The sequence below is a fragment of the Eretmochelys imbricata genome, chromosome 3 (genome assembly GCF_965152235.1).
Source record: "Eretmochelys imbricata isolate rEreImb1 chromosome 3, rEreImb1.hap1, whole genome shotgun sequence".
NCBI classification, from domain to species: domain Eukaryota; kingdom Metazoa; phylum Chordata; order Testudines; family Cheloniidae; genus Eretmochelys; species Eretmochelys imbricata.
The window spans coordinates 80,494,451-80,508,595 of NC_135574.1; the positions used below are offsets into that span (position 1 = coordinate 80,494,451).

General features: G+C 38.8%; 1 protein-coding gene across 1 annotated transcript in view; it reads left to right on the top strand.

The window, feature by feature from the left end:
- Positions 1–13,488, top strand: part of LIN28B (lin-28 RNA binding posttranscriptional regulator B) — a 117,128-nt gene extending 103,640 nt beyond the window's left edge. Inside the window, exon 4 of the mRNA XM_077811692.1 lies at positions 13,119–13,488. Within this exon, the coding sequence (XP_077667818.1) occupies positions 13,119–13,488 (370 nt within the window). The remainder of the gene's footprint in view (positions 1–13,118) is intronic.
- The last annotated feature ends 657 nt before the right edge of the window (positions 13,489–14,145 follow it).

Genomic DNA, 14,145 nt, shown 5'->3' on the forward strand with positions numbered 1-14,145 from the left:
CTTGCAGCTTTCTGTATCGTCCTGTGTTCTTAAAGATGCAAATGTCATGCACCTTCCCCAACCAGCCAACACTGACATCAGTGAAGCATGCCTGGTGACCACCAGCATGTGCAAAACCATAGAAAAGTAGCATTTTCTATTGATATATGCTACGGCGGGTGCCAAAATAGGGATATGTATGCCATCTATTGCCCCAATGCAGTTCGGAAACCTCATTGCTGCAACTCCATTCACTGTGTCTGAGAGTCACAGTCCTGCCTAGCATGGCCCTTTCACACCTGCATGACAACAGCCACACACACACGGCACGCAGATTTCCCAATTCCAAAATGGGTTCCCACTGACCCGTAACAATACGATGTCACAAATTTCCACAGAGTGATCGCAACTCGCTTCTCCACTGTCAGTGTAGTTCTCACTTTGGTGTCCATGTGCTGGAGGACTGGGGTGAACTCAGCACACAGATCCAAAAATGTGGCCGTTCACAACCAAAAATTTTGTAGACACTGCTCATCAGTCCCAAACCTTCATTATGCTGTGATCCCACCAGTAAGCGCTCATTCTTTGGGCCCAGAAGTGGCACTCCACCATCTGCAGCTGCTCCGTGAATGCCTCCAACCACCCTGAATTGTTTTTTGCTGTGTCCCACAGCAGTCTGTCCTCCACAAAATCGTCATGTTCCCCCATTGTTGCAGCTCTTCCTGCGGCTCTGCAAATACTGGAGGATCGCACATTCTGTGTTTGCAATGTTCATGACAATAGTGCGGAGATTTACACACTCCATGCTTCTGTCAGAGATGGCAGGCAGTGAGAAGTGCTGCTTGGTTTTGTGGGATTTTTAAAAATTGTGCCGAAATTACAGGATATGGATAGCATTGAGAAAGTTGCATGACGATAACTTGATCCCCTTGCTCTCAGTCACCCCTGTGTGACTTGTTTCTGCCCCAGCATGCATTGCCAAAGCTTCCCAAAAGACAGCGTGCCAGATGATGTGCATTGCACACTGATCCCTACCCATAGTGCACAGCACTGTGCCTCAACACAAGACTCCTGGTGAGTACGTGTAGCCCTGACACAAGAAGCCAAGTATGCATGAGCATAAGCACTAGACTAACTGTGGCAGCTTTATGTTGACATAACTTTCATCAACCAAAGTTTGTAATGTAGACATGGCCTTAAACAGCCTAACATCCTGCCTACAGTTCTGCTAAGATTCCCAGAAAAACCTACTCCAGCATGTGCCGCACATGTCGTGTTAGAACCATGACCTAACACATCAATTAGCATGACTACAGAGATGCATTTACAGCACTGGGCCTGATTCAAACTCACCGAGGTTTTTCACTGATCTAATGCCCATGACTTGGAGTGGAGTTACTTCTGATTGACAATGGTGTAAGCAAGAACAAAAACAGACCCTCTGTGTTTTCTACCCATTAGAAACATGGTTTAGTTTTTGTTCCCCAGTCACAATGTTGTACATCTGAAATACATACTGGTGGGACACACACAAAATCCCCCAAAACAACAAGAGCAGCCACAAAACCACAAAAGACTCCCACCACAACAGTCTGTGGATTTTTAAAGTGCTTAGAGCTTGTCTACACTTGAAAGTTAATTTGGATTAAGGTAGGGTGTGTTTTTAAAGCACGAGGCAATTCCTGGATAACTCCATGTGTAGAGAAGCCATTAGTCTTAGTTTTCAAATACATACATGCCTAAAGTCAGGGATCTCATTAAAACTTGCCTGATTTTTAGATGTGCTGCATACCTGCAACTCCCACTTACTTAAAAGACAGTTATGGCTATTGCAGGCACTTCTGAAAAATCACTGTGTCTAGATGCCTAAATATGGATTGAGATGCCTAACTTTAGGCACCTCTTTTTGAAAAATTCCGTCTTAGGGCTTGTCTTCACTACCGGGGTAAGTCGACCTAAGTTACACTACTCCAGCTATGTGGATAACATAGCTGGAGTCAACGTAGCTTAGGTCGATTTACCCTGGTGTCTTCACTGTGCTACATCGACGGGAGATGCTTTCCAGTCCACTTCTTTTACTCTTCTCGGGGAGCTGGAGTACCAGGGTCGATCGGCGAGCGCTCTGTTGTTGATTTAGCATATCTTCATTAGACCCGCTAAATCGACCCTTGCTGCATCAGTTGTAATCAGGTAGTTTTTAAGTGATGTGAAACTTGGGTCTGCAAGACGAATCAGACTCCTGAAGAGGGTACAGTGGTCTAGAAGGTTGAGAGGCACTGACTTAGAGTAGTGTTTAGGCTACTCTCATTCATGGCAGCTTCCACAGGCGTGCCCCACAGTCCAGCATCCCCTGTGGTGATGAGTGCTATGGGCACGTCAGGGGCTGCAGGTGCGGACTCTGTGGCTTATGTCAGGTCCATGTGGTTCTTTGTGGCTCTTTAAGATCTCTCTTTGCCATCAGAAGGGCATGTAAGGGGCTGGGGCAGGAACCAGTTTTGCTTCCCTACCCAGTTACGTTGTATAAATAGTTGGGTGAGTGGGTGCAGTTAATTACTTTAAATGGAAGTTGATAACTTCTTAACCATAAAAAGAAATGGAGTACTTGTGGCACCTTAGAGACTAACCAATTTATTTGAGCATGAGCTTTCGTGAGCTACAGCTCACTTCATCAGATGCATACTGTGGAAACTGCAGCAGACTTTATATATACACAGAGAATATGAAACAATACCTCCTCCCACCCCACTGTCCTGCTGGTAATAGCTTATCTAAAGTAATCGTCAGGTTAGGCCATTTCCAGCACAAATCCAGGTTTTCTCACCCTCCACCCCCCCACACAAATTCACTCTCCCCTTGGAGAGTGGTCAGTTTGGACGAGCTATTACCAGCAGGAGAGTGAGTCTGTGTGTGTATGGGGGTGGGTTTTTGGAGGGGGGTGAGGGAGTGAGAGAACCTGGATTTGTGCAGGAAATGGCCTAACTTCATTATCATGCACATTGTGTAAAGAGTTGTCACTTTGGATGGGCTATCACCAGCAGGAGAGTGAATTTGTGTGGGGGGGTGGAGGGTGAGAAAACCTGGATTTGTGCTGGAAATGGCCTAACCTGACGATTACTTTAGATGAGCTATTACCAGCAGGACAGTGGGGTGGGAGGAGGTATTGTTTCATATTCTCTGTGTATATATAAAGTCTGCTGCAGTTTCCACAGTATGCATCTGATGAAGTGAGCTGTAGCTCACAAAAGCTCATGCTCAAATAAATTGGTTAGTCTCTAAGGTGCCACAAGTACTCCATTTCTTTTTGCGAATACAGACTAACACGGCTGTTACTCTGAAACCTGTTCTTAACCATAGGCTCCTAAGAGCTCCTTGTGGAAATGAGCTACTTTCTCCTCAGGTCCAGTTAAGATTTAGTTGCAGGAGGATGTAAGATTCAAACACAGGAGGAATTGTTCATAAGGCACTTGGAAATCCTGCCGCACTTTCTAATGAAAAAAGTCATTTATTTTTCTGTAGCAGAACAATGTCCCAGTTTAGAACCTATAATGTTGAATGCTAGGGAAGGATTAGGTTTAGATTAATGTGTGTGACATAGGCATTATTCTGTGTTCCCTGCGCTATGTCAGTAGCTGTGTCTGTCTACTGGCAATGTGTATGCACAAAATATTTTAAAATTTCTCTTTTTAAAAATAGTAAATAGGTCAATGTGTACTTTCTACCCAGTTAAATTAATTCATTGTTAGGTAATAGATATTTTTGTATGTTTAATTTTCATATTTTGGTGCACACTACTTACCTCTTAGATCAGAGAATGTTTGTTTTTATAAAACAAACAAACAATATATATTAATGGTACACTGGTTCATTCTGATAGAGTATTTTCTGTACAAAATGGGTTAGTAAAATATTTCTGTGCTGAGGTCTTGCATGCTAAATTTAAGAAAGTTTTTTAGAAACTGGTTACCAAAATCCTTTCTGAAAAACTATTGTTAATTCTGCAATTCCACTTACAGCTTTATGTTAGATATTTTAAATGGAGCCACTTTAATTTAAGGTCATAATTGCTTGCCAGTGTCAAATATCAAAGCTCACAGGGAACATCATTCTGTTTTTTGTATATATTTTTCAAAATGTAAGTGGGTTGGCTCCTAACTTTAGGATTTATCTGAATTCATAGTTCAATGTTTCACACCTGAAACGTATAATTTATGTGACTCTTTTCAACATGGTGTATTTAAGTGGTTACTGAATTTGAAATGGCTCTATCATCTAGTAAGAACTGAGTCCATTTTTAAAATATGCATTTTCATTTTGTGCTGTGTTAGTGCTGTGGACAGATACACATTTTACCTTTTAAAATCTGACATGTAAATATTGTATTCTTGTATCGAGATTGAACATCGTAAAATTGTTTCTCAGAAGTTCTTAACTCCCGCTAGAGAGAAAACAACTGTGTTCATGCACTGTTTAATTTTTACAAATTGAAGTAAAGCCAAAGCATTTTTCCTGCAGGAGACATATTCCTTACCTATTTTTTATGTGATTGCTTGAAAATAATTTCCCTTCCTGTCTGCAAACTAGACTGAGTGAACAGTGTAGATAAGATTCTATGGAAAGGAAAGAAATTGTCAGAGAAATTTTTTTCAAGAGCTAATGTCTGTGTGGTCCTCTCCATTTTTAGAAGAATAATAAAATGGCTGAATTCTATATGGGTCTGTGCGGTTTAACCACCATCTTACGTTTATTGTTCTGGTTGCTTCTTATCAGGAAAACAAAATCTTTTAGTAAACCATAGTAGCTCATTCTAAACCAATTATTTTCCCACCAAACTTAAGTTCATCTTATCACCAAATGCCTAATTTATCAGACAAATGTTCTGCCTGGTTTGTTAGCTCCTTTGTTGGAAAAAAAAATCATCAACAAAAGAATATAACCTATTGATATTACTTCTAAAATACACTAGGGAGAATAGATTGAGTTAGAACTAACCACATGAAACTATTCAGTCGGATGAGTTTACAATTAGGCATTTCATTTTTTGTAATGAGCACATACATCAACAATAATCCATGCTATGTTACTGGAAACCATGCAGAAAGTGTCTTCATGACAGCATGTTGGGGTTATCTAAATGTAGGGAAAAGGCAGTCTTAGGAGAAGAGAGAGGCTTTTAAACAGCCTCTACAAAAATTTAACCTCTTAGATCTTACTTGTTATCCTTGTGATATAGGATTTTTTATTTTGGAGGGGGAGGGGATATATAGGTGAGCAGATCAGCTTTTCATTCATCTCAAAAACAGTGAAGCTGTGAATTTTCAAACAGAATTTCACTTTAAAAGCCCCACTTCTGCAATTAACTTCCCCAGCATGGACCCCTGTAGGCCCCCACTGCAGCTAACAGGGTCCCTCCTGCATGGGTGGGTACAAGGGGCCAAATTAGCAGATACAGTTGCAGGGTCAGGCCCCTCTGTTTGTAAACATTGGAATTTGATCCTAAGGTACCATCGTCTAAAATTCCAGCTGGGTTAATTTACATAGTTTTTTGATATGTTTTATTAAAACAATAAGAGCATAATTAAAAAATATAAATAAACATTTTAATGGGTAAGTAAATAATATTGGTTTTGTGAGATTCTATCTGCTTTAATCGAAAGGTAAGAAAGCAAAATGACATATTAAATAAAATCAGTGTGTGATTATTAAATAAAATCAGGCAGAGTAGTTTCTGGAAAAGTCTTAAACCTCAGCTGGTCTTTTTCTTTGCTTAGAATGAGCAGAGTATTTTTGTGGGTATGTCTCGTGTTTGTTACAGGTCTGACATTAGTTTTTCCCTTCAAGAAAGTCTGGTCATGATGCCCTCCTAATTTACAAACCAATACAATGGGATTGCAAAGAATGCACACCAGTGTAAAGTGTGTCCTGATGAGTTGTGAAGCAGCACTGTGAAATTCTGGACAACTGCATGAATACAATTCCTATGCCATGAGCAGTACTCATGTCAGTTTTGAACACAAGTGAGCAACACCATTCTTTGTTTCCTCTGGGATTTCCTGAATTTTAAAATGATTAAGAAAATACCCTCCCTTTAAAAAACAAATAAACCTCCATTTATAAGAATCAGGGTGAAGATATTAAATGGAATGGGTAGCAGGCTGCATAGAATCTACAGCTAACCTGAATTCCTGCCTGCCCTTCCCCCTTCTTTTGCTCTAATTTAAGGTTCCACATGCATGACTCTATGTAGTTTTCTTGACTGTTCACGTAGAACTTGTTTCTTTTGTTTCTGTAGCAGCTGACAAAAAATAACCCCACCCCCCTTCCCATGACAGTTGCTGTCTGTTTTCAAGTTGTGATGATTTTGACCTCATATTCAGCGTCTCTGTCTCTTACTGTTCACAGTATCTGTAAAGACATCAGATATATGCCTGCCTGCCATTTATATTCTTAAGTAATATGAGGAAGAAGTCCTGTTTAAAACAAAAGTAGGTTAAAGTGACTTCCTAGCACTCAGTCAGGTTGACGTTTTTACTGTTGATTTCTTTACAAAAAAATTAACAAATAAAAGTTCTTTGGCATTATAGCCTACAGCGACAGTGGTTAGCCTTTGCATAACGCGAACATCTTAAAGGCTTGTGTTTAGCTGCAGGAAATAAAATGTGATGCTCTCAGCTTTTAGAATGCTTATTGGGAAAGGTTTAATATCCAGTCTTGGGTTATTAGAACCTTTAAATCATCCATAAAAATTATTCTAGATTCCTATGAAAAATGAACTCATAGATTAGCTGACTTTAGACAGACTGAAGCATCTTGTAATGCTGGAGAAGCATTTCTGACTTCAGCTGCTGTATTGCCCTGACTGAAGAGAATGATAAAACAGCATCAGGGGCAGGCAATTTTGTTACAGTTACTCTCATCATATATGTTCTGCGGTTAATTGTTTACATCTGAACCAGGCTCAGCAAGGGAAGGTGTGGGTGTTCCCTTCTTCTCCTGCCCCCCTCCCCCCAACCATCTTGTTCTTCAGACTAATATCACTGAAGCCTTTAAATACTGAAACAATTATGTTCAGTGTTAATCTTTTTTGCTATATCTTGAATAGTTTAACTCCCCTAGCATCAGAATAGGATAATTAGAGAAAACTTCCCTGTGTTTTGCTTGCAAAACTCTCATTTCCTCAAGAATGTTGTGGAGCTAATGACTAAAGAAAACTTTATTTATAAACTTAGGTCTCTTTTAGTCTATGTGTCATGTGTTGTAAAACCTCTAATTTGCACTTGCTGTAAAATAACATGCCATCTTTCAAAGCATTTAAACCACTAGCCCCCGCACTGTATTAGAAACCATTCACTGTTCACAGCGCACCAAAATGCAGTTTTTATTACTGGTTAGTATTTAAAGGAAAGGAATTGGCTAGGGAACATTTAAAAGATGTTAAACACCGCTGCCCGCAGCCCTTCCCTTTCCCCTGCCCTTTAAGTAGATGTAAAAAATCATGTAGTCACCAGTAAGTAATTTAAAGTTTTTTCTGTCAACAGATAACACCATACAGCTACACAATTATTCTCTACTCATCATATATATTGGATTATTGTCCAAATCATATTATAGGTCAGCGTGAAGATGCACACAATTGTGCTGGCCTTCCTTGTTGCTTAGATCACCCAAGCTGTGGCAAACTGTTTGCAAGACAGTGCTGGTGTCACTATAAAATTGTTTCTAAGTATGAACATGAAAACATGAGTTTAAATTAAGCAAAGCTAAATGCTAGAAGTGTTTTTTACTTTGCATTTAAGCTTCTGAAGGCATAGGTAATTTTAAAATGAATTCCAGTCATCAGTTTGGTTACAGTTAATATTGCACCTATTACATTCATATCATTTTCATTCCTATTCATTTAAGGTTTTTCTTCAACTTTGTAAAATTCTCAATTTAACTATGAATTGATGGTGAACTGGTGTTTGGAAGGAGAAGTGTTTCTTAAATTCCTAGGGTGGTGGGTCTTTTATATTTCCTTTCTCAGCTGTAGATTTTAATAGACTTGTTTTCTTGCTGTTGATTTTAAAGTATGTTGAGGATGTTATTAAATGATGCTAGACAGATTTCCTAAGGCTTTCATTTCATGACATTTTTCATTCCGTGTCTCAGAAGCAGTCTTAATCTACCTCCCTTACTCAGCTAACTGTACTGAGGCAGTGTTCCCATTTAGGATAATTGTCATCTCTTTATCTGTATTTCATGTTGCGTTAGGTTTTGAGCATGCAGTCACCTAATAAATTATCAGAGCCTATTAAGACTATGAAGGGCTGTTCCTTTTATAGCAGATCGTTTCCAAGAAACAGAATCAGGAGTTGCTCATACATGTTTTTGCTGTGCTTTAGACTTTATGTTGACCTAAACATCATGTGATGTATAGTAGTTTGTTTTATTTTAACTTTATTTTAAGATGCTGAGATAAATCACCATGTTTCAGTGGTATTTTTATTTTGGATAATCATTTATTCCAGTGTTATTGGTTTGGATTATATATGCATGTTCAAATGTGCACTTGCTTAATTTTCCTTTGTATAAGCTTGCCTGTCTATTGTTTTGTATATATATGTGTACAGTGTGTACACAAGAATATACAAATCCATACATAGATCAGCCTGTGCCTGTGTATCATAATGTATTAGGTTTCATTTCATTGTGGTGTAAGGTAAGAAGATACAGCTGACACATTAGCAATTACAAACAGTTTGTATTTTGAATTCTCAGCTAGAACAAAAGGGTTAATACCACATTTCAATGTGCATGAATGATACCATGTGGTATCATTTGTGTGCTCCAAGGTGGCTGACCATTTCCATTTTGGTGTCAATCCCATGAGAACGAAAGCATTTCAGAATGGGGTGTGAGCTGTCTTGCTGGTAAGAGTGATTGACAAGGAACGAATAAATAGTCAGAAGAACTGAATAAATACCACCCTCCTGTTTAAGTCCAGGCACACATGAATAGGCACATACACAATTTAATACAACACTTCAACCAGTAGACTGACTTGCTTGGTGACAAAAACATGGCTGAAAAGCCAAATTACAGTTTAATTATAATAGCTTTTATTAAAACAAGGGCAACAAAAAACGCTACTAGAAATTTAAGTAAACTGGGGGGGGATTAAACTATTTTGAAAGCAGGATGTAATGATAAATATAGATGCAAAAGCTGATTGAGGCCCCTGGAGTGGAAGTGGGGGCCCTGACAGCAGGTTTTTGGTCAATTGGTGAGGCGAAATGGTTCACTGAATTGGATAACACAGTGCATACCATAGTGACTGATTAAATTGATTTGTCCGTGGCTGCAGCCTACTCTATTACTGAGGCCCTTTAACCTATTTTCGAACTCTTTTAAAAGAGAGAGAGAGAAAGGAAGCTTCTGGATGAATGTGATCCTAAAGGAAGGAAGTGAAAATAAGTTAAATTTACAGCTATAAAATTCTCTCCAGAATTAAGGTCAGATATATAATTCCCAAAGTGGATTACAATCCTTACTAACACATAGATAAGAAGTTACAGAATAAATACATATCTTATACTATATAGAAAGAAAGCAAGAAAATGCCATTCTTTAATATCAAATTTAAATCATAACACCCCCCCTTATTTTTTAGTATCTTTCTAGAACTTTGGGGGAGGAAGGCTAAGGGAAGGGATCATTGCCATTATTTTTCAGTTGTCACTCTTACTGTTTTATCTAGTGGTTCTGGAGAGATCTTATCTGACAAACATAGCTATATACCAGTAAGAGACGTTAATTTGGTCATTTGTTTTGCAATAGCTTCAGTGACTGAGGGAAAGGAAACCAATGTACAATGTTACAATGTACAATGAAAACATTTTTACTAAACTTAAGAAATATCTATCATTTTGGTCTTAGAGAATAGGATGGGTGTGAAGTATCTAACATTTTATTTAACCTTGCTGAAATATTGGGGAAATAAATGCTAGATGACTGTGGTTTGTAAAACCCTGCCTATTTTCTTTTTTTCCTTTCAACTGCAGAGGGTAATTAAGATTGCTGGGTCAGTTTACAATACATGCAAACAGACTCAGTTTGAGAAACAGTTCTTCCATCCTACTGGCCGATTACACAAAAAACAGATGTATACTGAATATTTAAAAATGTTAGCAGTTCATCTGAAGCCACTTAAAGACTCATTTTAGCGTTTTTTTTTTTTGTTGTTTTTTTTTTGGTTACACTTTTAAAAATTGGGCACAGCTGATGTCATTACAACATTCTATGCAATGATTTGTAAAAAATCATTGGAATTCTATGTATCATTTTACTTATTCAAATTATAAATTGCCCTTGCAAAATTCAGCTTGACCAAGGCAAGGAATTTTTTGGATCATGCTAATGGGTAGGCAAGAGTTGTTAGAGGGAAAGGGTTCCCCCTCCTTGCCTGGAAATATTAATGGCAATTTTTCAAGGCTGGTATAAACTTTATACTATTTTTAGCAATTTTTCTTCCAAAACTGAAATCTATTTCACAAGCTAAGGCAAACATGCACACATCCGTGCTTCAGTTTGGGCATGCAAGTAGACGAACACATCAGTCACAAAGTTAAATATGTTCACAAGTGATTGCAGGGTTCTGGCTACAACTGCAATTTTCCAGTGATCTGCAGTTTTAAATATCTAACCACGAGTTAGATCGAAAGCCCACTGAAATCCATGGAAAAGTTCGTAGTGACTCCAGTGGGCTTTGAAGCAGGTCTATGTAAGCAGAATTTCCCTTGTTTAACAGGTTTGTAAGTTAAGCATGGAAATCACATCATGTGATTTGGTGTCACTTTCCTCAGCAAAATGGTAAACAATGAATTAAATTTATGCATGTATAAGATGTATAATGCTAATTATAGAAACACAGCAAATATCTATACAAAGGTCAAGATGAATGTAACATGATGGTCCTATTACATCAAAGAAATTATCTTCACAGACCTGCATTCTGTGCATGATTTAACAGTTCATGCAATTATTTTCTTTTCAGCAAATAGTACAAAAATGTATACTGTGCTCATTTAAAGAAATCATAAATGGAGCCTGTCATATAAATAAGGATCATTCAGTGAGGTATTGCTTGAGGACTGCAGGATTGAGCCCTTAGATTACCAAGTAAAGTAACAAGATTACCAGTAAAGTATTTACATTCTGGCTGTGTGTTTAATCATTGGCATGACTGTTTTAAAGATTAAAGCCATGTAATAGTTGAACATTCTGGAGTTTGTCTACTTGTTTTTGGAAGACTTAAATTTAGTTGTGTTGAATTCTGGGTTTCCAAGGAAGAAAACAATAAACCCATTTTACGATGCTCACTGTTATATTTTCAGAACCATGCTGCAACCTCTTAGCAATAGGTATTGCCAATAGCTTCCTCCTGGCCACCATCTCCCTCTTACTATGTCCCAATGATCCAGGCATGGAGAGGACCTTCCACTCAGGCTGCTGGGTCCATGACGCCATTCCCTCTCATCCCCTTGCAGCACTGTTGGGATCTGGTGGGTGAGCTGGGGCTGGGGACACATCATTCCCCCTACCTACTAATCCATGCAGATATTACTGAGAAAGGTAACACAGCACAGGATTGTATAACTTTTCCTACAGAACCTCCTCTATGGTGAGAGAACATCCCTTTAAGGGCGGTACAGGGGGCAGCCTGGGGCAGGAGAGTTCACTGAAGTCATGCAACAGTGGGCAGTGGGGAGAACCCCCAGGCTCCAGAACTGCCTCCTATAAACCTCCTGGATCATGGGAGGTTGAATTCCTCTTCTCTGCCCCACAGAGGAAAGAATCAGGGAGGAACTCTTCTTCAAAGGGACCCTTGCAGAGATTTCCTTCCCATTACCTGGTGGGGGAAATGATCTAGCTATTATCATCATAACTTCCCCTTTGCTCTGTTGGATTTGACTAATTTGGATGCCATACAGTTTTTAAGGTGGTGTATACCTTTGGAAGGGTTGGGTAAACTGTGAGACTGTTTATCAAAGAACATGAACTTCTTTCTTATCAAATTTCATTATATTATTCAACTTTTAATGGAGGACTCTTTTCTACCTTGTAGCTAATATGGCACAAACAGCACTAATTAGTGAGGATGCACTTGTAGGCAATCATAGCCTGATTTTTTTGCAACCACACCTTCACTCATTAACCCAAATTAAACACACTAGCACTCAAACAGTTTATTGCTGCAAATATTCAAGTAAAGATATTTAATCTACATTACAAGAGCTACAGACTTTATTGTGGGCACATGTTTGAATATTTGGTGCCCTCTAGTGGACCATTCTAATGTTATCAGCCCAAGCACATTCTCTGAGATTATTTATTGCAGAGAAATACAACTGGTACATTTTGGCAGAGTCCAAACATACATTTTTACAGTTTAATAAACTATAAAGCTTATTTTTGATTCTGGACTTTAACTTTTGTTACCACTGAGGGGTACATAAAGTCATTATTATTCCCTTCATATATTTTTCTAATGTATTTGCACACCGCGTCGGTGACTGTTGTGTCTCACACTAAAAAGCCCTGACAGTTTCACCTCTGGTGTCCCTAGGCCATGTTTTTAAAGCTATTAAATGCATCTTTAGGCACCTAAATACCTTTGAAAATCTGGCCTTAGGACTTGATCTATTACAGTCAGTAGATAGACTCCCATTGACTTCAGTGGGCTTTGAATCAGACTCTAAGTAAGGGCCAGATTCTATGTGAGTGATACCAAAGTGTTTGTGGCGGAAGATACTCATCAGTATGAATGAAGGTGGCGGAATCTGGCCTAAATGAGGATGAGATTTTCATAGTACCTAAGTGATTGAGGAACACAAGTCCTATTCCCTTTCAGTGGAACTAGTGCTGCTAAATCACTGAGAAACTTCTGAAAAAAATCTCACCTTAAATCCTTACAACCAGAAAATAAATACTATAAATTATTGAGTGGAAACTCCCACTGTTTTACAAATGTGCTGTATGTCTTCACATGAAATTAAAAATTGTTTACATATCTTAAGATTTGGTTCTTCCTCGTTCTTTCTTTAATGTTTTGAAGAATATTTTTATTGACGTATTTTATAACGGACTCTCTTTTTCATTTGTAGATGCTACAACTGTGGTGGCCTTGATCATCATGCTAAGGAATGTAGTCTACCTCCACAGCCAAAGAAGTGCCATTACTGTCAGAGCATCATGCACATGGTGGCTAACTGCCCTCATAAAACTGTTTCACAACAGCCCACTAGTTCTCAGGGAAGATATGAAGCAGAACCACAGCCTTCCACTTCTGCTTTCCTGAGAGAAGGGGGAGGGGCTTTCGGCCATTCATCTCCATCGTATTCTCAGGAGGGAAGGTCAGAGATCTTAGAACGTTCAGGCAGGTCACCACAAGAAGCTTCCTCCAGTAAGTTATCTGCATCACCTGAAGAACAAAGCAGAAAGGGGCCTTCTGTTCAAAAAAGGAAAAAAACTTAGAGCTTTGTCGTAACCTTTCATTTTCTTTACCCTCTTGGAATGTCTACCTCATGCAAGAACAGGGGAAGTAATTTCACTATCAGTAGCTGACCTGAAATTTTAACTACTGTTGAGGAACTGTGAATTTATTTTTTTTAATAGACAAATCACTCCAAGCAAATTACATTTGAGCAGGGTGTCTTGTGTTTTACTGCCGGTGTGGGTGGGTGTGCACGAGTTCATGTGTCTCTATCATGTCTTTCTGTCTGTATGTATACATGTCTATAATCACTATCTCTGTCTCTGTCTATGTATACATACACACACCAGCAGAACATTCTCCATTTCCCAGGATACATCATCCATTGTGAAGCAATAGTCATGGTTCAGAATGTTTTTGGATACTCATTCCTGGCAGCAATCTTGAAACATGCTTTAAAAAACCAGTTAAGATCATGACTGTTACTTTTGTGTGAACCAAAGGATACTTCACCTCTCCAAGCTACCAATGATATGGTACTAAGAATACTAAGACATTCCACTAACTCTCTATTTTGGGTAGATATTTTGTTCTTGATGCCCAAAGTGTAGCAATGCTGTTTTTTTCTCCACACACCTGTCAAGGGCATGCCTTGATTAAGTATGGCTCTGTTGCCACAATCTTTGTTCAGGAGTAGA